The sequence below is a fragment of the Rhinolophus sinicus genome, linkage group LG11, assembly GCF_036562045.2.
Source record: "Rhinolophus sinicus isolate RSC01 linkage group LG11, ASM3656204v1, whole genome shotgun sequence".
Classification (NCBI taxonomy): Eukaryota; Metazoa; Chordata; class Mammalia; order Chiroptera; family Rhinolophidae; genus Rhinolophus; species Rhinolophus sinicus.
Genome location: NC_133760.1, coordinates 66,481,594 through 66,502,329, shown reverse-complemented (window position 1 = coordinate 66,502,329; position 20,736 = coordinate 66,481,594). Strand labels below are relative to the sequence as shown.

The window sequence follows — 20,736 nt, the reverse complement described above, 5'->3', positions numbered from 1 at the left end:
CCTGAAAAATCATGCCAGAGCTTATTTTTCCGGTTAGGTCTTATTTTCGGTGAAACACAGTTTTTTATAATATAAGTGAAGGTACAGAAGTGTCAGCTGTTTCTTCCCCCAATCCACAATCTTAGTGATTTCCTTTGATTTTAAATAAAACCAGGAATCAAATAATTTTAAAACACAAATCACCTGAAAATGGCACTTAATAAACTATTGTATCAACATTAAGGACAATTTCAGAACACAAATAAACATTACATGTGGAAAACTGAACAGTGTACATGAAATGACACCTGCACATAAAAGAACTGAAGTCCCCATCATTTGAGGAAGATCTGCCTCTCTCTAGCATGATTTCCATATTGTTTCTGTACAGGTGCCAAAGTCTAGTCTAAAACTGGACTTGGTGAAAACCCTGTCGTATATTATTTATCATAATTCATTCAACAGGTGCTTCCTGAGCACCTACTTCATGTGCAAAGTCAAATGTGTGTTATAAGGACAAAGGCATGAGAAAGCCTAGTTGGCGCCAGACCCATCACTAGAAGGATTTACTCTATCATCTCAGTACTTTCGACCAGTCTATGTAGCTCAGGTTTTTAATCCAGAAAAAGTGGGCCATAACATCTCAAAGCAAGATGCTATAAGAATAAATGTGAAATATGTTAGAACGAGAAGTAGCACATTACAGAACGAGTATCAGGGGATAAAAAAGGTAGAATTGAGGACAAAATGGACCAGCAGGATAGAATTTAGTTACCTGCTATTAAAAGATTTTTTGAAGAATATACAAAAGTGACTCTGAAAAAATTAGAAACCATTAAGAGTATTAGCTCTACAAATTGGTAGTTATAAAATAGTCACATGGATGTAAAGTACAGCATTGGGAATATAGTCATTAATGTTGCAACAACCATATACTGTGCCAGGTAGGTACTAGATTAATTGGGGGGATCACTACATAAATTATATAAATGTCTAACCACTATACTATACACCTGAAACTAATACAAAATAATACTAATATAAAATTAAACTAATATAAAATAACTGTAACTGAAAAAATATATATTAAAAAAAAAAAAAAGAGTTATTAACTCTAGTTGCTAAAAGTGGTCCACTGAGGCGAATGGATAAATAAACTGGGGCCGGCCCGGTGGTTCAGGTGGTGGGAGCGCTGTGCTCCTAATGCGGAGGTCACCAGTTCAATTCCCACATGGGCCAGTGAGCTGCGCCCTCTAAGCTAAGATTGTGAACAAAGGCACTAACTGGAGCTGGGCTGCCATGAGCAGCCGGAGGTCGTGGGGGAGAGGCGGAAGGAAAAAAAAAAAAGATAAATAAACTGGTATATCCAGACAATGGAATATTATTCGGTGCTAAAAAGAAATGAGTTATCAAGCCATGAAAAGACATGAAGGAAATTTAAATGAATAATACTAAGTGAACAAAGCCAATCTGAAAAGACTATATATGGTATGATTCCAACTATATGACATTCTGGACAGGGCAAAACTACTATGGAGACAGTAAAAAGACCAGTGCTTGCCAGGGGATGGGGTGGGGGGAACAAATAGGCAAAGCACAGAGGATTTTCAGGGCAGTGTTAAGTACTCTGTATGACACCACAGTGATGGATACATGTCATTATACACAGGTCCAAGCTCATAGGATATACAACAAGAGTGAACACTAATGTAAACTACTTTGGGTGACAATGACGTGTCAATGGAAGTTCACCAACAAATGCGTCACTCTGGTGGGGGATGTGATAATGGGGGAGGCTGTTCATGAGTTGTGGGGCAGAAGGATATGGGAAATCTCGGTACCTTCCCCTCAATTTTGCTGTGAAGCTAAAACGGCTCTATAAAAATAATCTTGATTAAAAAAAGATTAAAAAGGCCCACTAGGGCACTCAAACTTTAAAAAGTGAGCAAAGGAAATAGAGGTTACCAAAGAACTAGCTGAACACCTGCCAAGAGTCATCAAGCCAGTAAGATGACCCTGTCACACTACTGACTCTTAGCACTTACATGACGTCCAGATGCTGGCAAAGGCCAAAGGTCTAAAAATGCACCACCAGCGTTACTAAACCAATAAACAGCTGGTTACAAACACTTCTGACTTATATGCCACACGAAAACACAGGTCTCCCCTTGAGTTGATATCTAAATTCTGAACTGTCCTCTACTACCTTAGAGAATTTATTACCACTATATTTATAACTAGTGAGATATTCCCCGTTAATATTCAATATCTACCTTTCTTCCTCACTATTTTCAAGGAAGCCCCTGAGAGATCAAAACGTTGGCTTAACTTTTTAACCTGGACCAAATGGGTTAGGCTCAATTTTAATATCTCACTGTTACTTTTCCAGAGGTCACTTACCAAACAGCCTCAGCTATAAATATACTCTGCTCAAGAAAACAATGTATTGTTTATACTTTTAAGACTTTCAGCATATGAAAATCAGTGTTATGGTAGGAAGGAGAAAATGGCAGAAACACCAGACAAAATAAAAATACACCAAAACTGTCAAAGTAAACAAATTTTCTCATTTCAAGGAATAAGTTTCAATTGCTTAGAAAATTCTTAAGTCAAGAAAAAGTGACGTTCTACAGTTAATCCTTCCTATAATAATTGAATTTCTGGTTAAAACTGCCAACTACAATTATATCAAGATTTTCATTGAAATTACAAATAGAACTGCTTAAAAAAAAAAATGTATCCAATGGTGAAAAATACATTGCTTTAGGATAGAATAAAATGTTTCTATGGGCCAAATTAATGGTCCTTTGCTAGAATTAGCAGCTGATGCGGATATATTCTTCTCTTACCAGTTAATTTTGTAACTACAGTCTAAGTATTCACTTCACACAGTAGATAGTTCTGTGACTTTGAGCAAAATGACACATTTTACCTACCACAGACTGTTATCAATGAGTTTAGTTCTCATCGTGTCTCCTCAATACTATAACAAAATATTATTCGAGGACTTTCTGTAGTTAATAACAAGAAGAAAATGTAATAGCATTAGCACTACCTTACCAAGTTCTCTATCTCATTCTGGTTTAAAACTCTTTAAGATTATAGAATTCCTTCAGTTAGGCTCTTTCCCCCATCCCTTCTTCCACCTCCCTCCCCGCCCTCCAGTTCAAGCCGTTGTTTCTCAGTCTCGTTGTGTAGGACACAGCTCCCTGGCCCATGCTGGTATTATGAGCCTTGCGCTCCCCTCGGCGGAGGCAGTCTAGTCTGTAGGCCACTCACAACAGCTCTCGCTCCCTGCCAGCCTCACGGCAGGCTGCCCGCCACTCATAGCAGCACATAGTAGCCCACCGCAGCCCAGCTCCAGGGAGAGCTGTTGTTCACAATCTTAGCTGTAGAGGGCGCAGTTCACTGGCCCACGTGAAATTCGAACCAGCGACCTCAGCATTAGGAGCATGGCACTCCAACCACCTGAGCCACCGGGCCTGCACGAGTTACGAAGCTCTTACCTAACAGCTTTGCCATTCATCATGCTTATATTCATTTCCACATATAAATATTATAGATCTGAAAACCGCCAAATGTAGAAAAATAAAATTTGCCATGGAAATTGCTAAACAAATCCACCAAATCCGTGTGTTATTAGACCACATCCTCAGATATTTACATCCCATTTTATTTCCAAAGAGACAGTACCAATTTACACTTAATTCAAAATCAAATGTAACTTCTGTACAAAAGCCACTAATAAGTAAGATTAATGCACTGATGATAACCTTACAATCAATGGTTAAGAACAATTATTCCCTCCAGGAAGTGGAGCCTAATTCCTCTGGTCCCTTTGAGTGCTAGCTACACTTACTGACAAGCTACCAAAGAATAGAATACAGACGGAAAAACAGTAGCTTTACAGTGGAGAAACGTAGCAAGCACTACCGTAGCCACGTGGATCAAGGTTAACATAACCGTGATGTCATGAGGGCTTCTGTGGTATTCTTTCCAAAAACCCACAATGAATTTTGCCAACTTTTAATACCTCACAATTTTAAGAGCTAATCGTGAGAGGGAAAGTCACATGAACTGAAATTGAGGACCACTCCAAAAAATACTCCAAAACTGTACTCCAGTACTCCGAAACTGCCAACGTCATGTACAAGGAGTGAGAAACGGTCACAGACTAGGGAATGCTAAGGAGAGATGACCACTACATGTATTATGTTATCCTGGATTGAATCCTGGAGCAAAAAAGAACGCTCATGGAAAAACTGGTGAAATCTGAACAAAGCCTGGAAGTTTAGGTTACAACAGTGTACCAACGTTGGTTTCTTAGTTTTGACAAATGTCCCATGGTAATATAAAATGGTAACACAGAGGTCATCTCTGTACTATCTTTGTAACTTTTCTGTGTATCTAAAATAAGAAGTTTATCTAAAAAGTCAAAAGCTCGAAAAACATTAAAGGTAAAAACAGTAGAAAATGAGAAGGATCCCAAGATTTTTCATGCCAACTTTTAAAAATTTAAGCATCTAGTTTTTATAAATGCTTAGCTGTGTAGAGACTAATAATTAAAGTTACTATAACATGAAGCAAAATTGATCCACTATAGGTACTTAGAACTTTATCAATAAAAATGTTGGCACCCAAATTTTTGGCAAAATATGTATTTAAAGTATCTGGAGAGTATTAAAAGACATAAAGGTAAAATATTTAAATGCTTAAATACTTAACTGTTTCAGACTGATGGGATCCTATCCTGGCTCTGGGCCTATTCTTTTACTCAATTATACTTCTACTTCTATTCTGTAATTTACCTTTTAAAAAACAAAATATAATTTAGGTAATTAAACACATAAATTTTTGAAAGGAACAGCATGCTGCCATTTTAGCCTGATAAAAGCTTCTCTCAATTAGGCACTCTTACAGGCCGTATTTCAGTTTTTAAATTGACAGGGTGCATACAGTTCAGACACCCCAAAAATACAAAATGCAATGTCATCTAACCTATTGTTGTAAAAAGATACCAGGACATTTACATTAAAACCTACTAAGTCATTTTCGTTTTTCCCTTTGCCTCTTACATTCATAAACAGGATTAACTGAGGCATTAGGCTATACTGTTTTAATTTTTCACGTAACAAATGTGATTACTAAGTAGTAAAACTGATTTCGTAAGTCACAGATGAAAAGCAGATTCCTTCTTTCAACTTTGGCTTGTATTTTTTCCATCGATAATAAAAACAAAATACCAGAGTTTACTCTCCTAATCTGAAGCAGTACAGTGAAGCATCTGTGTTCCTCAAACTGTTACTTAAGGCCACAAACCATATTGCCCAGAAAGAATACAATTAATTTCAACTCAAACAGCCTCTGTATTCAGAAAGCAACCGCTGCTTTATATTATTATTGGCATTCCAGGTTTTCTCCAAGTAGAGAAACACACTAAAATTTATGTAAGTGTAATACCTCCCAAAATTTAACTTTAAATAATAAAATGTCATCAGGATTTCATCAGAACTGACAAAACGAAAACACGACACGAGAAAACAGACTACTAGACTCATTACGTTTTATCCAATTCATTGAAATGAGTAATAAGCCCCAATTTAAAAGCACACAAGTCATACACTATTTTCTTATTCCACAAAATAAAGAATTTCTGGGGAGGCCCATTAGCTCAGTTGGTTAGAGTGCGGTGATCTTAACAACAAGGTCGCCGGTTCAGTCCCCACATGGGCCTCTGTGAGCTGCACCCTCCACAACTAGACTGAAACAACTTGACTTGGAGTTGATGGGTCCTGGAAAAAAACACTGAAAATAAATAAAAAAGTTTGAAGGGCCGTCCCAGTGGCTCAGGTGGTTGAAGCGCCGTGCTCCTAACGCCAACGTCACCGGTTCGACTCCCACATGGACCAGGGAGCAGTGTCCTACACAACTAGACTGAAAAACAATGGCTTGAACCGGAGTTGGGGGGGGAGGCAACAAGAAAGGGGGGAAATTTTTTTTTTAAATAAAGAATTTTGGACGGCCCAGTGGCTCATGCAGTTGGAGCTCCGTGCTCCTAACTCCGAAGGCTGCCGGTTCGATTCCCACATGGGCCAGTGGGCTCTCAACCACAAGGTTGCCAGTTCAATTCCTTGAGTCCCGCAAGGGATGGTGGGCAGCGCCCCCTGCAACTAAAATTGAACACGGCATCTTGAGCTGAGCTGCCGCTGAGCTCCCAGATGGCTCAGTTGGTTGGAGCGCATCCTCTCAACCACAAAGTTGCCAGTTCGACTCTCACAAGGGAAGGTGGGTTGTGCCCCTGAAACTAGCAACGGCAACTGGACCTGGAGCTGAGCTGCGCCCTCCACAACTCAGACTGAAAGGCCAACAACTTGAAGCTGAACAGCACCTTCCACCACTAAGATTGAAAGGATAACAACTTGACTTGGAAAAAAGTTCTGGAAGTACACACTGTTCCCCAATAAAGTCCTGTTCCCCTAAAAAAGAAAAAGAATTTCTAATTCTATTTCCCATTAAATAGAAAGATATGTATCTTTGTCAGTTAAGATAATCCTTTTCAAAGGCATGAGTATCTATATATTACACATATTTATATATTTACTATATACTATATATATATATATATATATACTCATTTTTTTTCCAGGTCAACACAAAAAATGGAGAATAAGCACAGGTAGACATGGTATTTCGTTAGTCATTCTTTGAATTACAGGATGCAAAGGGGCCAAACCTTAATCCTGGGAACATGATCCCCTAGGGACAGGGAACTACTCTCATTTACCTTGTCTGAATAGCACAGGAGGATGCTGGGTGATAGAGGCCTCTTGACTTCCTACCTTGAGGACTTAAAGAAAATACAGTTAGTTAGCAGCTTCTGAGTCTCAGAAACACTCACCAGATTGAATAATAGTAGCTTAGAAAAAGCAAATTCTTTGGAGGCAAGGAGAGACCAGAACCTTGAAAGTGTAGGAACACAAAATTCAGGTGCCCAATTCCCACTGTGCCTGACTTCACTGAACAAAGTTACAGCTAATCTAAGGCATAGCCTATGTTTACATTCAGAGGATACATAGCAAAGTAGTAACTATACATTTCTAGCAGAAGTAAGTTCGAGTTTGATAAATAACTGCCACGGTGCACACAGAGAAATAGGCCAAGTATGCTCTGATTTTCAAACTTCTAGATAAAAGGATCTGGCTTCACTACTACTTTTAATTAAGCATGAATGGAAGATACTGTAAAGGATCTGGAAATACCTTCTCTTTTAAGGGTATATTTATGTACTTTCCTGCCAGTGAATTTAACTGTCTTGCTCAACTCCTACAAATTAGTCAAAATATAAGCCAGGAACACTAACAGAAAACAGACATATAGGTTGAACTACATGAAATGGTATTATAGTCTTTATGAGCCACCAGTAGTCTTCCAGATGCATTATGGTTTACATGCTCTACAACTCTTAGCTAAATCTCAAACAAAGGAAAAGCCACACTAATTAATCAAAGACAGAAAGAATCTGGTACCTAACTAGTCTAACCTAAAAGCCTATAGAAAGAAAAGATAAAAGCAACTATGTTCACGAGAGCATGAATGACTCAATCCAGGTATACGCCAATATATGTTATTTGATAATCAAAGGCAGCATTCAAGAACTGTCTTTCTTTACTGCTCGGAGAAATGGGCAGCAATCCAGATAATTAGACTAAAAAACACACGCAAACGTCCACTTCCTCTCCTTCTTACCCCCATAAAACAAATCTGAATAGATTTTTGTTTTTAATCTCTAAGGATACAAATGAATAGAGAAACAAAATATAGATTTTCCTTTATTCATTATCAATATGGTGGCTATGATGAATTGGATGAATTAGTCAGTAAAATTAGCAGATGCTAATAATGTCAAATTGTGTTGCCAAGATTGATGATTCTGTTATCAAACATGTATTATGTTCTACATTTAATATACTTATTTAAATACATTCTAAAGCAACACTGAGATCAGCCACCAATTAAGAGCTAAAACTCCTTTTGTCAGAAAATGCTGCAAGCATTTAAAATGCATTTCCTTTCTATGTTCATCCATTTGAATACAATTTGTAATAAAAATCCAAAACGCCCAAGATTTACGTCAGGGGCCGATTCCACTATAGGAGCCTTAGTTCGGGTTAGTGATCTGACCAAGTACAGTAGTCCCCCCTTATCCACGGTTTCCCTTTCTGTGGTTTCAGTTACTCACAGTCCAAATATAGTCAATGGAAAATTCCAGAAATAAACACTTCATACATTTTAAGTCACATGGCATTCCGAGCAGTGTGAAGACATTTCACGCAGTCTGGCTCCATCCCGCCCTGGATGTGAATCATGCCTCTGTCCAGTGTATCCACGCTGTCTACACAACCTGCCCTTTAGTCACTTAGTAGCCATCTTGGTTATCAGGTTGACTGTCGAGGTATGGCAGTGATTGTGTTCAAGTCACCCTTATTTTACTTAATAATAGCCCCAAAGCACTAGAGGAGTGATGCTGGCAATTCGGATGGGAAAGTGTATGTATGTGCAGGCAAAATCATAGGATATGTAGGGTTTGATAGTATCCATGGTTCCAGGCATCCAGTGGGAGTCTTAGAACGCATACCTGGTGGATAAGGTGGGACTCTGAACCAGTTCACAGTTGTGGGACCCTAAAAGCCAACAAACCATTTGTTAATGAAAAAAAAAAAAAAAAAAAAAAAATCCAGTTTCTTTCCTTTGGATTGAAACAAAAAGGGTCATGTAGTTTCAAGCTTTGTTGCCAAAAAGATTTACTAATTTAGTAACCGAGTTAGATAAACAATTAGCAAAAAGGTCCTAAACATTCAGTAGTCTATAAGACCATAAAACAATATATCCAACCACCTGGTAGTCTCTTATGGACAAGATTCTAACCAAATCAACCTTCTACAGATAGACACTACAATGGAAATGTTTACCCTGAACTTTTGAATTTTCAAATTCATCAACCTTTCAGAAACTGTCTATGCAATATAAAGTCAACTGATTGAGAGCAATGTCCAGATAACCAAAATTATACTGAAATCATTTGGACAAAACAACTAAATTTATTTTCACTATACTGAGTAGTAACCCAATTGCTTCTGAGGTAACAGAACCACCACACTCTTTATCTAATTTTCTATTTACATTGCCTCAACTAAAATTTTATAATCCAAGGAACCTTGAAAAGTATACATGATAAAAACATGATACATGGAAAAAGAAACATTTTGCCTATCACTGAAAAGAAACTGCATAATTTGCAACATCAATAACAATTTCAAATGTAGGAATGTCTCTTACTTGTTGTATACATAATGCCCCCCCAAAAAAGTGGTTTAAAGTTAGAAATCAGGAAGTTGAACAAAAGACATAAAGATTCCATTCCCAACCAATAAAGAATATTCTAAATCCCCAAATACGGTTCCTACAAGTGCTATAGCCTAGGCACGTTTCGTGAGCCCGAAGGCTGCTGACCCAGCCATGCCTCTCTTCCTAAAGATGACAAAATCCAGCCAAGCCTCTCCCCTTCACATGGGTTTCTTACACCTCCCTGACTTCTTTGCAAGGCCGGTCAAAAGCTCAGTAGTACCTATTCAAACTGCCTACCTACTGCCCTAGACACCTAGAAACAGAGGAAGACAAACAGGATCCTTCATCCCTCACGTGTGCATATAGGGATTTCCACCACCTGGCTCTTGAAGATTTGAGTCCTGCCAGCCACGGCAGGTACCGCCATAAGCATCAGCCTGCAAACAACCAGCCACCTTTCCCAAGCAAGTGGCAAAGTACAGAGAAGCAACTACAATAACCAAAGTACCTGCCCAGAAAAATATAACAAGTTTTCTCAAACCCAATATCCCACTTGAGAATCACTAATGTAACAAACAACAGCCTCTAAAAGTACACGCTGACTTTCCTGTGTTTTCAAAGGTTTCTACATTGCACCTGAATTACATTTTGGCAATCTGAAAATAATACACTGATACACATGAGCACAGCCCTCGTCTGATGACTGAACCAAAGTCTCCCACTGAATAATTATCATTGCATAAACCAGGTTGTCTTGTTTCTTGTTAGCGAAGCTAAATGTTCCAGGTATCAGTAATAAGATGTTAATTTTTTAAGCAACATGCATGTAAACACCTACACATAAATTTTAATATTTGTAATTTTTTCAAAAATATAATGCCAACTATTACAAAGCAATGTATAATTTTTTTTATTATGGCATGCCTATTAATTAGCCTATCAAATAACTCACGTAGGATGCCAAAAAGTAACAAAACAAAAACCCCCACCATTTTGTTAAAAATTACCTTTAAAACAGATTCCAGGAAAACATACTAAGGGATACCTAACTCTGAGAATCTGTTTCCTGTTCTGCCACTGAGCTGCTATTGCTTTTCTCTGAGTTTAGTTCACATGAATTCTGAAGATACTATTCAGACCTATTCAGACCTTAACAGAGTTCTATGTTTAAATATTTGCCAACTGCTGTAAAGGTAGCTGGAAATGCTAAGTAAAATTAATGTTTAAAAAAAAACTTTCATCAGTACTTTACAAAACGCAAGAAAAGGGTACCATCCACAAAAAGTGTGCTCACCTTTTCAAAAAAGTATAGTCTTACTAGCAAATGCAAAAACATAAGTTATTTGTGACCATAATTGTAAAATCCCACTCTAAAGGCCCACAAAACAAAAATATTTCACAATGAAAATTTAATTCACTAATTTTGAATAGGGAAGAGGGAAGACCAGCTACAAAACTCACTTTGACAGAGAGAGGTTAGAAATCAGTGCTTTAGGAGCATGCTATTTAATGGGATTCCTTCAAAATACACAACTGAAACAGTTTAATGTCGCAATCTGTGTATGAAATGACTACCAATCAGCAAAAACTAAATTCAAGCTGTTAAAAAGTTAAATCTATACCTACCAAATGATTCAGCTATTCTACTCTATACTTACCCCAGAGAAGCGTGTGTCCATACAGCTTTATTTGTAATAGCCCCAAAGTGGAAACAACCCAAACGTCCATAAAGAGGTGAATGCATAAACAAATTGTAGGACAGCCATACAATGGAACACTTACTCAGCAGTAAAAAGGAAATAACTACATAGTAACCACATGGGTGAATCTCAAACTACAGTGAAACAATCCACACAAATAGAATACATACTATATGATTCAATTTACAGAAAATTCTAGAAAATACAAAATCATTATAGTGACAGAAATCAGATCACTGGTTGGGGGCAGGGAGAGAAAGACTATCTAGGGGCACAAGAAACTTTTATGGAAGATGAATACGTTCGCTATCTTGACTGTGGTGATAGGCTTCATGGGTAATACGAGCAAAACTTATCAAATTTAAATATGCAGTTATTTATACCAATTATACCTCAATAAAAAAAGAAAAAGGAAAAAAATTCAAGATACCATAACTAATTCTACCGCTCTTGCCAGCCATATCTATCTGCTCATGAATGTAATACATTTAACCTACCACCTCACAGTAGGCACTTTAGGAAGTACAAAAGTATCCCTAATTTGAGGATTACCATTATCACAAAAAACATAGTTTAAACAAAGAGATCAGAATGCATCTTTTATCACTATGCCCGGCTGACTGGCTTCAGCGCTGAAATGACACCAAGAAAAACACAACAGAACAAAATGAAAGCCCAATGAGTGCTGGCCCCAAGGTTTTTAATTAAATATTTTAATTCAAATGTTTACTATCTTAGATCTAGCATCCTATTTTCAGAAAATAGAAATAATCCAAATACAGGGAAAGTCTTATGCCTAAGAGGTTGACTTCACTCTTATCACAGAAAAATGGCAAAGAATGAAACCGATAGCAGGGCATGGAATGGCATATTACATCTAGCATTATGTCTGGTATTTTTAACTGTGAAAGGTGGTTGCAAAAATACTAAGCAAAAACAAGGCACATAGAGTATAAGCAACAGGTTGAAAATAATATATCCTGGGAGGAAAAAAGGACTGATAAGAAAAAACACCAGAATGTTAACCTTCCAGGACAATGGTTATTAAACTGCGGTCTTTGGGCCAAAGCACCATCATCATGTGGGAACTTGTCACAAATGCAAGTTCTCAGGCCCCACTCTAGACCTATTGAATGGACAACTCCAGAGGTGGGACCCAGCAACCTGTTTTAGCAAACCCTCCAGATAATTAAGATGACCCTAAAATTTGAGAATTACTGTTTAAAGGATAGGATTATGGGTGACTGTTTTCTTTCTCTTTCTGTAACCTTCATTTCCCTCAATTATCTTAGTATTTGTATAATCCAACTACGTTTTCTCATTATTTTACTAAAATGTACACTGTGGGTCTACAGTTGAAAAGCTACTGCAATCTAAAGTATTTCTGCAGGTCTGAATTGCATGCCTAAAAATCCAATGATTCTTGGAACCATTAAATCTGTTAAGACTGAACAAGATACTAAATTATATACACTATACATAAATGCAGATCAAGGTGCCGGGGAAATTGTGCTAAGCTGAATTTTTAGGCTTGCGTATAATTTACTAGAACTGCACTGCAGGAATCAGATGTCCTGAAGCTGTGAATGCTTACTCATGTAGGTTCCTGCTTAACCAAAATAAGTACTAGTATGTTATATTTGTCACCAAAATCTAGGCAGAGAAGATAAATTCAGAACACTGGGAGTTGCCAAAGCTGTAACTTTTAGCTTGAAGACCATTAAACTGTTCCACCTTCCACCTCATCAGCTCCTAAAACAGAGGCCACAGGAAATAAAAGGCAAAATACAGGTTCCCAACTGACACCGGAGCTGGTTAAAACATTACATAATTGTCTACACTTCGAGCACAAATCAGAGTAACAAAGATTAATAACTTAGGGATAGAATGACTACTGATTAATAGCAAAATACTAAAGTTGGTGTCAAAGACAAATGGCTACACATTTTAATTTTTATTTCCATTTTTTAACATCTTTTAAATAACAGGAACACAGATACCCACACATACCATCACATAAAATTCACATTTTAACCTCCCTATTCCTTGAAAAGTCAATTCCAAAAATACAATTACAAAGTTATTACAAAAAATGATTAAAAAGTTATTACAAAAGGTGATACAGTGCTGACCTGCTATCAACAGCCCGTAGTTTGATTTTTAAGAAAAACTGTTTGACTAGTTATATAAGCATCATGACTACACTCACTACAGTTTTCACTACAAAACCCCCAGCACCTAACACCAAGCCTGGCACAAAATCAAACGTTTGAGGGGATGAACTGTTATTGAAAGCTTCTGAAACCCTCAGGCAGATACCCAGGATTCTGTAAGATTCACTAAGGCTGTTAATGAAAAGGTGTAAGTCACTGGCCTTTCCTACCACTCTTAAAGCTTTTGTGGAGGAAGCTTACATTGCTACCATACTTCTGAATCCCTGCCTGAGTCAGTTAAGTACACTTAAAGTCGCAACATATCCTGTTTTAAGTTATGACACGGCCTCTGAAAAAGGGAATCTTTGAAAACTCTTAGTACGATAAAGTAAGTTTCAAAATCTCACACCACTGACACAGAGAGTATGCAAAGTCCCCATTACTTATCAGATCCACTTTTATGATTTAACCTAACATTTCTTGCACTCTAACTGGTCAGGTTTTCCTGTCCTCCTTTTACCCCGTGAAAACACACTTGATCCTATAACACCACTCACAAAGCCTCCCCAGCCCCTACTTCTTTTGTATATAAACACGCTCTGGCCACACACTCCATCAGCTGTTCGGTAGCTCCGCCCCTCCTCCTTTTCCGGGTAGTAACAGAGCAGCCAATGAGTTGTGAGGAGCTGTGCCTGAGGCCTTTTGCCTGCATACGCTTTTCCAAAACAAGCAGCTCCAGCCTTCAGCAGGGGCCACTGGTTCACAGATAAAAGGATCACCAGGCTGTGCAACAGGGTGAGACGAGTAACCCCCACCAACAAGGAAACCCGTGTAATCTGAGCTGTTTGTTCCTCCACCAGGGAGGACTTAAACCGATATTCCTTTAGGGCAAATCACGCTTTAAGGTCAGCAGAGTCCCAGTTCTCAGACAATCTAAATAATAAGCCCGGTTTGAGATGGAAACCTCAAAGGCTGCCAGGCTGGAAACAGCACAGTGTCAGCCAGCGACCTGACTCGACAGACAAACGGCCACACTATTCACGACCATTCCATGGGATTTGGGCTAACTGCAAGCTTCCTGATTGGGACACATTCCTACAGGGCCCAAAAGTCATGTACATCAGTTTCTGGGCTCCTGGAGAGGTTTGCACAACCCTCAGCAAAAGGATCAGAAGAGAAACAATGAATGAGTCAGAGTTTCAGAACATAATCGCCCAGCAGATTATTAAGTGCATTGGTGCAAAACACTCATTCCCTGCATAACTTGGGAGTCAGCTCTCCTCCTACCAACCTGCCACAAAAGAAATATCACTGACTCCAAACAACACCCAGGGAACCTATCAAGGTGGTAGAAGGCAGTGGCCCATTAGTTACTCATCCTCTTCTCTCCCTACCCCCACACCGCTACTTTCCTGCTATATAGGTTCCCTACCAGGCTGTAAATCGTGGTGGCATAATTATGCTCAGGAGACATCCAAAAATGGGCTGAAACAGGAGATTGCAATGAAACTAGCTATCGGCCTCCACACCAAACAAATCATCAAGGGGCACCGAGGGGCAAAAAGCAAGTACATTCCTTCAGACCTTTTCTACTTCCTCTCCACCATCTTTCATTTTCAACCCCCAGCCCTCTCACACAATTGTACTCATTTTAGTGGTGGGTTGAGAAATTTTTACTTAAATGTTTTGCTAAATATACCTTGCTTAAAAATTGTTGGCTCCATTTGGGCCTACCAGTGTGAATTCAACAGAGAAAGGAGGCCACAAAAATCTCTTACCCACACAACACACATGCACACACAAAAGGAAATACGAAAATGTTAACTTCCAAACTACGTTAGCCCAGAAAATAACAAACACGAAACAAAGATAACCTGTGCCTGTTAAATCGTGAGACTGGTGTCCTCCTATCTCATATCTCAGAGATCTATGATTTTTAAAAAGCCTCTGCTTTCTTTTGTCAGAAAGGAGGAAGGTGGGGAAAGAACAGAAGGCCAAAGCATCTTTGCCTTTCTTCATCTTCTACTAAAAATAAGCTATGAAATAAGCCACTTAGGGGAAGAAAAAAAGAAAGACACCCTGCTGTTCTTTGTCTGTTTTCCTCTCCCTCTCCACCCCCCACACCCGACTCCTAAATGCGGTAATCATTCTAGATGCCACAACTACTAAATGAACAAAAGGCACTGTATGGAAAAGGCATCAGGTCAAGTTAGGCCTCACCCTTTATCCTCAATCTTCTAAAAATATGTATGTATATAATTTGAGAATCTGACATTGATCAAAAACAGCTGGCATTCTCTTGCCCACCCCCATCCTAATTAAACATTAGGTAGAAATTTGCATTAGGTGTGACAGTAACTCTCAATTCAAGATAAAAATAACTCAGATTCTGCCACCATGTCATTTCCTAGTTTCTAAACAAAAATAAAACCCGAAACTGCTTTGTGTGAAATGTACACACAGCCATAGTTACAAGTTTTCCTGCAACCTTATGAAAAGCCAACATTACTGGTATCATTCACACGTTTACAAAACTCAATCAGAGCCACAAACAGTTCATAAAGAGTCCATTTCACTTGTGCCTGGATATATGTTTGGTACGTAATATATACTTTATTACTTGCTCCTCTCTCTAATCCTCACTTCTACCTCCCCCAAATTCTAAACTTCAAGCCCTAAACTTAGAAGTTTATCTACTGTTCCTAATTTCCAGCCAAGTTTCCTGAGTGAGGAGAAAAACACCTTCTTATTCCTGAAAAGATTATAAAAAGAAAATCTCTTGCCCAGTCAACTTCCCTCCCATCCCCCACTTGCAAACCAAATGCAAAAACTACTTGTTTAAAACTTTAGCAAATTCCATTACTGAGTCTTTAACAACAATCATCGATCTCTACACAGAGGTAAAATGTCCAATCAAAACAGTAACAAATAAAAGGAAGAAAGAAGGAATTCACCTGAAGAATCTAGCCAAACAACTTGAGTTATATAAACAAAACCCTGCAACAGGGGGAAATGGTGGGGGGATGGGGGTGAGGGAGAGAGAAGCAAGAGACAGGACTTTTTAACTGCTTTTCACACACTACCACTCCCTACACGTTTACCCCTCTCCCCAGTGACTAGTTGTCCAGAACACTGGGCTCATTTCCTCCCCCCCACCCTCTAAATTACTCCTTAAAAAATTTCTCGATTTGTCACAGGAACCTTCGCGAATTTCTCTAGCTGGTAATGAAATAATCAGTCTGGACTCCAACCAAAACCACTGCCTGAAGGACTCTTATCAGTTACAGCTTTCCCACTGCTACCTCCAGAGTACATAAAGTTGGGGGAGGGGGGTAGGAAAATAAAGGGTGTCATTTGGCAAGATCATGGCAATTATTCCCCAAGAACCTTATCCTCATAAAGGGTGTTTGCGTAAGTGGCTAGTACAGGGGCTATTTTGTTAAGGAAATCCTTTCCCTCCCTCCCCCAGCTGTCATATGCACAATATGGAGGTGTCTTGCGAGAGGGCCTGGGGGTCCTCACCACATATAACTATGGGTGGGACAGGCTTTGTCGGTGGAAAGAAAAACAGTGAGGTTCTACTAGGGACCAGAAAGCTTAACAGGGGTCTCTGATTTAAAACATTCAGAGCTCTTTATCACTTACAAGAGGGGGCACTGAGCAAACTACTCTCTTCCTAATATAGAAAGGAATTAGGGATAAAGGAGGTCACTTGAGTTACCCCAGTTCAAGAAGCACTGTGAGTGGAGGGAAGGGAGGCATCTCAAGAAAAGGAGAAAAGGCTTCACTCTCCGGAATTTCTATCTCGAGTCCCTAAAGTCAAAAGAGCAAACAGGAAAGAGAGACCCTGAAGGTGGGCTCGTAGGTGAAGAGAGGTGGCTGGTACTGGAAAAAAGGAAAAAGGGGGGGCTGTTTAGGGAGTCCAAACGTCGTGGTGGAAAGTCATGAGCACTGGGGGTGCAGGAAGAGCGAGGAAAAACGCACGTTTCGGGGTGCTGCAGATAAAGGGGAGCTGAAAAGGCTCTCGGTCATGGGAGGTGCCAAGGAGCCGCCGTAGGCACTGGAAGGAGGGAGGGAGCCTCGGACAGTGCCCTGTAGTGCCCCAGGGCCCTCGCTTGGGTTTCAGGGGGTGCCCTGGGCATCCCCACACCGCCCCCCACGTACAGCCTGAATCCCCCCTCCACGAAGGATACAGCTTGACCACGTCTGTGTCCATCCGCCTCTTGCCCGGACTGGGGGATGACATGGTGTCGCCGCTGCTTCCCCGTCGCCTGCGCCGCCGCCGCTGCCTTTCTCCCTTCCTCCGCTGGTCTGTCACGGGCCCCGGGCCCCGGCTCCTCGGAGCCCGCGGACGCGCCGGCTCCTCGGTAGAGGTGGCAACACCCTCTAGGTCCTGTTCGGTCCAGTCAGCCGCCGCCCCCCGCACGGGGAACACCCGGCACTGTCCGGCCGAGTGGGGGTGGGGACCCCGCGGCGCCCGGCTCGGGCTGCCCCTCTCCGGCTGTGGGTTCCGCTGCGGCCCAGCCCCGGCGCTACTCTGCGCCGCGCGACGCTCCCTCCTGCCTGCTCTAGCTCTCTCGTCTGCTCGCCCGATCACCCTCTCTTGGCTCCCTAGCAGCCTCCACGACCAGCGGACGACTCCAGCTCAGTCGGCCTCTCTACCCTAGCCTCGCTCTGGGCGCCGTGACGTCACCTCTGTGACGTCATCGGCAGGGCGGGTCCAGTGGGCGAAAGGGGTGGGGCGCCGCGGCGTGGACTTTCGTCGGGGATTCTGGGAGATGTAGTTCCTTTTTCACAGCCTCTGCTACCTCCCCATACTCTCCCACTCAATCACTCAACTGCCAGTGTCCTTATCATCATCATTGTGGGGACAGAGCCAGGAGTGCAATTTGCAGGCTCTCGGCCTCACGTAGAAAGGTGCTGGCTCAGGTAGTAAATGGCCATCAACTGTGATTGGATGGCCATCAGTTGTGGCTAGTTGGCCGTCAACTGTAACCAGTGAGCCATTGGCCACTAATATAACTGCCATGGCTTTGCTGCAGAAGATGGGGGCTAGCAAGAAGATGGGTGGCTGAGCTGGCAGGAGCGGATTGCAGAGAGGCGGATGCCGCCAGTGAGACTATAGTGGTATGACTCCCCTGTCTATGGCTCCATGGGTGTTCCTGTTTGGCTTCACCATGTCCTGCGATCTTGTGTGGGGAGCGGGACCAGAGACCCCGCAGGCCTCCCCGCACGACAAATGGCGCAGAGAGCAGGGTACGGTGCCGAAGGGTGGTGAAGCAGTTTGTGTGTATGATTCAGTCCCTGGAAGATCAGGAGGAGAGCTGCCGGAGAGCTGGACCCCCATGGAGGGGTGGGAAGATGTGGACGGGTTCCCCAACCATCATAGGCCAGAGAAAGCGAAGGTCATTGCGGCCCTTGAGCTGGGAAGTTCTTGCTGAGGCAGCCCGGATGCAGGACTTGTAGTCCCAGGAGGATACACTTGCTGAGTCCTCCATGGGAGATGAGGGTGAGGTCAAGGTCGTCCCTCACCCCAGGACAGCCCTGGCGAATAACTATGGACTATGAGGAATTGCCTTCTATCCCTAATTTAATGGACCGCTTGACTGTTTGGGAACGTACCACCATGTAGTGGAACTGGTGGATGTTTGCTTTTGTGTCTTGACCAGCCGCCATCGAGAATATGTAAGCACCTTGACTGTGAGCCGCTGTTGTTCCAGCACGGTACCCTGAGAGACCCAGAGAGAGTGGCAGTGCTGAGAGCCCTGGCTGAGTCCAGGAAGTCTGGCTGTGCCCAGAGAGAGTGGCAGTGCCCTGAGAGCCCTGGCTGAGTCCAGGAAGTCTGGCTGTGCCCAGAGAGAGTGGCAGTGCCCTGAGAGCCCTGGCTGAGCCCAGGAAGTCTGGCCGTGTCCAGAGAGACTGGTGGTGCCCTGAGGAATTCTGGCTGTGTCCGGGAAGACTGGTGGTACCCTAAGAAGCCCAGGAAGTCTGGCCGTGCCCAGAAGTACTGGTGGTGCCCTGAGAAACCCTGGCTGTGTCCGGGAAGACAGGTGGTACCCTAAGAAGCCCAGGAAGTCTGGCTGTTCCCAGAAGTACTGGTGGTGCCCTGAGAAACCCTGGCTGTGTCCGGGAAGACAGGTGGTACCCTAAGAAGCCCAGGAAGTCTAGCTGTGCCCAGAAGGACTGGTGATGCCCTGAGAAACCCTGGTTGTGCCCAGAGAGCCTGGCTGTGTCCAGGATATTGCATTCACCTCCGGGCTCCTCGCACAGGGCCCCTCGCGGAGGACGCTTGTCTCATGGATTGTGAGGCGAGAGCCTGTGGGCGTGGAGTGTGGGGACAGAGCCAGGAGTGCAGTTTGCAGGCTCTTGGCCTCACATAGAAAGGTGCTGGCTCAGGTAGTAAATGGCCATCAACTGTGATTGGATGGCCATCAGCTGTAACCAGTGAGCCATTGGCCACTAATATAACTGCCGTGGCTACGCTAGCAGAAGATGGTGGCTGAGCTGGCAGGAGCGGATTGCAGAGAGGAGGATGCCGCCCCCGAGACTATAGTGGTATGACTCCCCTACCTATGGCTCTATGGGTGTTCCTCTTTAGCCTCACCATGTCCTGCGTTCTTGTGTGGGGAGTGGGACCAGAGACCCCGCAGGCCTCCCCGCACGACAATCATAAACGATAATAGTAAATAATGGCAATATTATTGCTTTCATGTGTTTTAGTGTAATGAACCTCCTTCTCACACAGTTAAAAAGGCTGTTTATTTGATTTGAGGAGGCCAAAGAGGCTATTAGTCAGGCACCAAAATCTGGAAATTTCCGGCTCCAGCAGGTTCCCTACAATCTAACCTCCTTAGATGGAGAGAATTTGTTTGCAGCAATTTTAGACTATAGCAAGGCTTCCTCAGAGCTTGCAAACCAGGAATCATTATTCTCCATGTATAGAGATAGGACCACTATTTCAAGGATTGGCGTTGAGGCAGCAAGGTGGCAAGGCCAGACATAATTTAGTGCTCACATCCTTACTCTACAGAGTATGAGGTAATTTCACAAAATGAATGACTGATAGAAGCAGAAACAACCTTACATATGCTGTAGTTGAGGACAAAGATTGTCCTCCAAATTCCTATACCAACCCTATGTACTCACTCATTCATTCAGTAAATATTTATTGAACACCTGCTGTGTACTGACCACTCTGCTGGACATACAGATCTCATGGTGAATTAAGAATGACTCTAAATTGGCACCGCCCTCCCATGTGGTCTGTGGATTTAGAGTGTCAGCATCACCTGGGAACCTGTTAGAAATGCAGGCTTGGGCTTCACCTCAGACTTGCTGAATTAGAATTTGCAGTTTAACGAAGTACCCAGGTGACGTCTATGAGCAGTAAAGTTTGAGAGACCCTGCTCTACAAGGCGCTCCAAAAAAAGGGATGTGGAACCCAGGAGCCAGCCAGGCAAAAGGGGCAGCCAAGAGTGTTTTAGGCATCTCTATATTTATATCACATTTTCATTGCCATCCATTTTCAAAAACCTTATGTATGCATCCACTAGTACTTT

The 20,736-nt window shown here is 41.8% G+C and overlaps 1 protein-coding gene across 2 annotated transcripts in view; it reads right to left on the bottom strand.

Annotated features, from left to right (window-relative positions):
- Positions 1 to 17,874, bottom strand: part of UBE2H (ubiquitin conjugating enzyme E2 H) — a 93,919-nt gene extending 76,045 nt beyond the window's left edge. Inside the window, exon 1 of one of the 2 annotated variants that reach the window (XM_074315611.1) lies at positions 17,371 to 17,874. In XM_074315611.1, coding sequence (XP_074171712.1) covers positions 17,371 to 17,423 — 53 coding nt within the window. In that variant the 5' untranslated portion in view covers positions 17,424 to 17,874. The remainder of the gene's footprint in view (positions 1 to 17,370) is intronic. The other variant, XM_019751331.2, reaches the window with a different exon arrangement.
- Between the last annotated feature and the right edge of the window lie 2,862 nt (positions 17,875 to 20,736).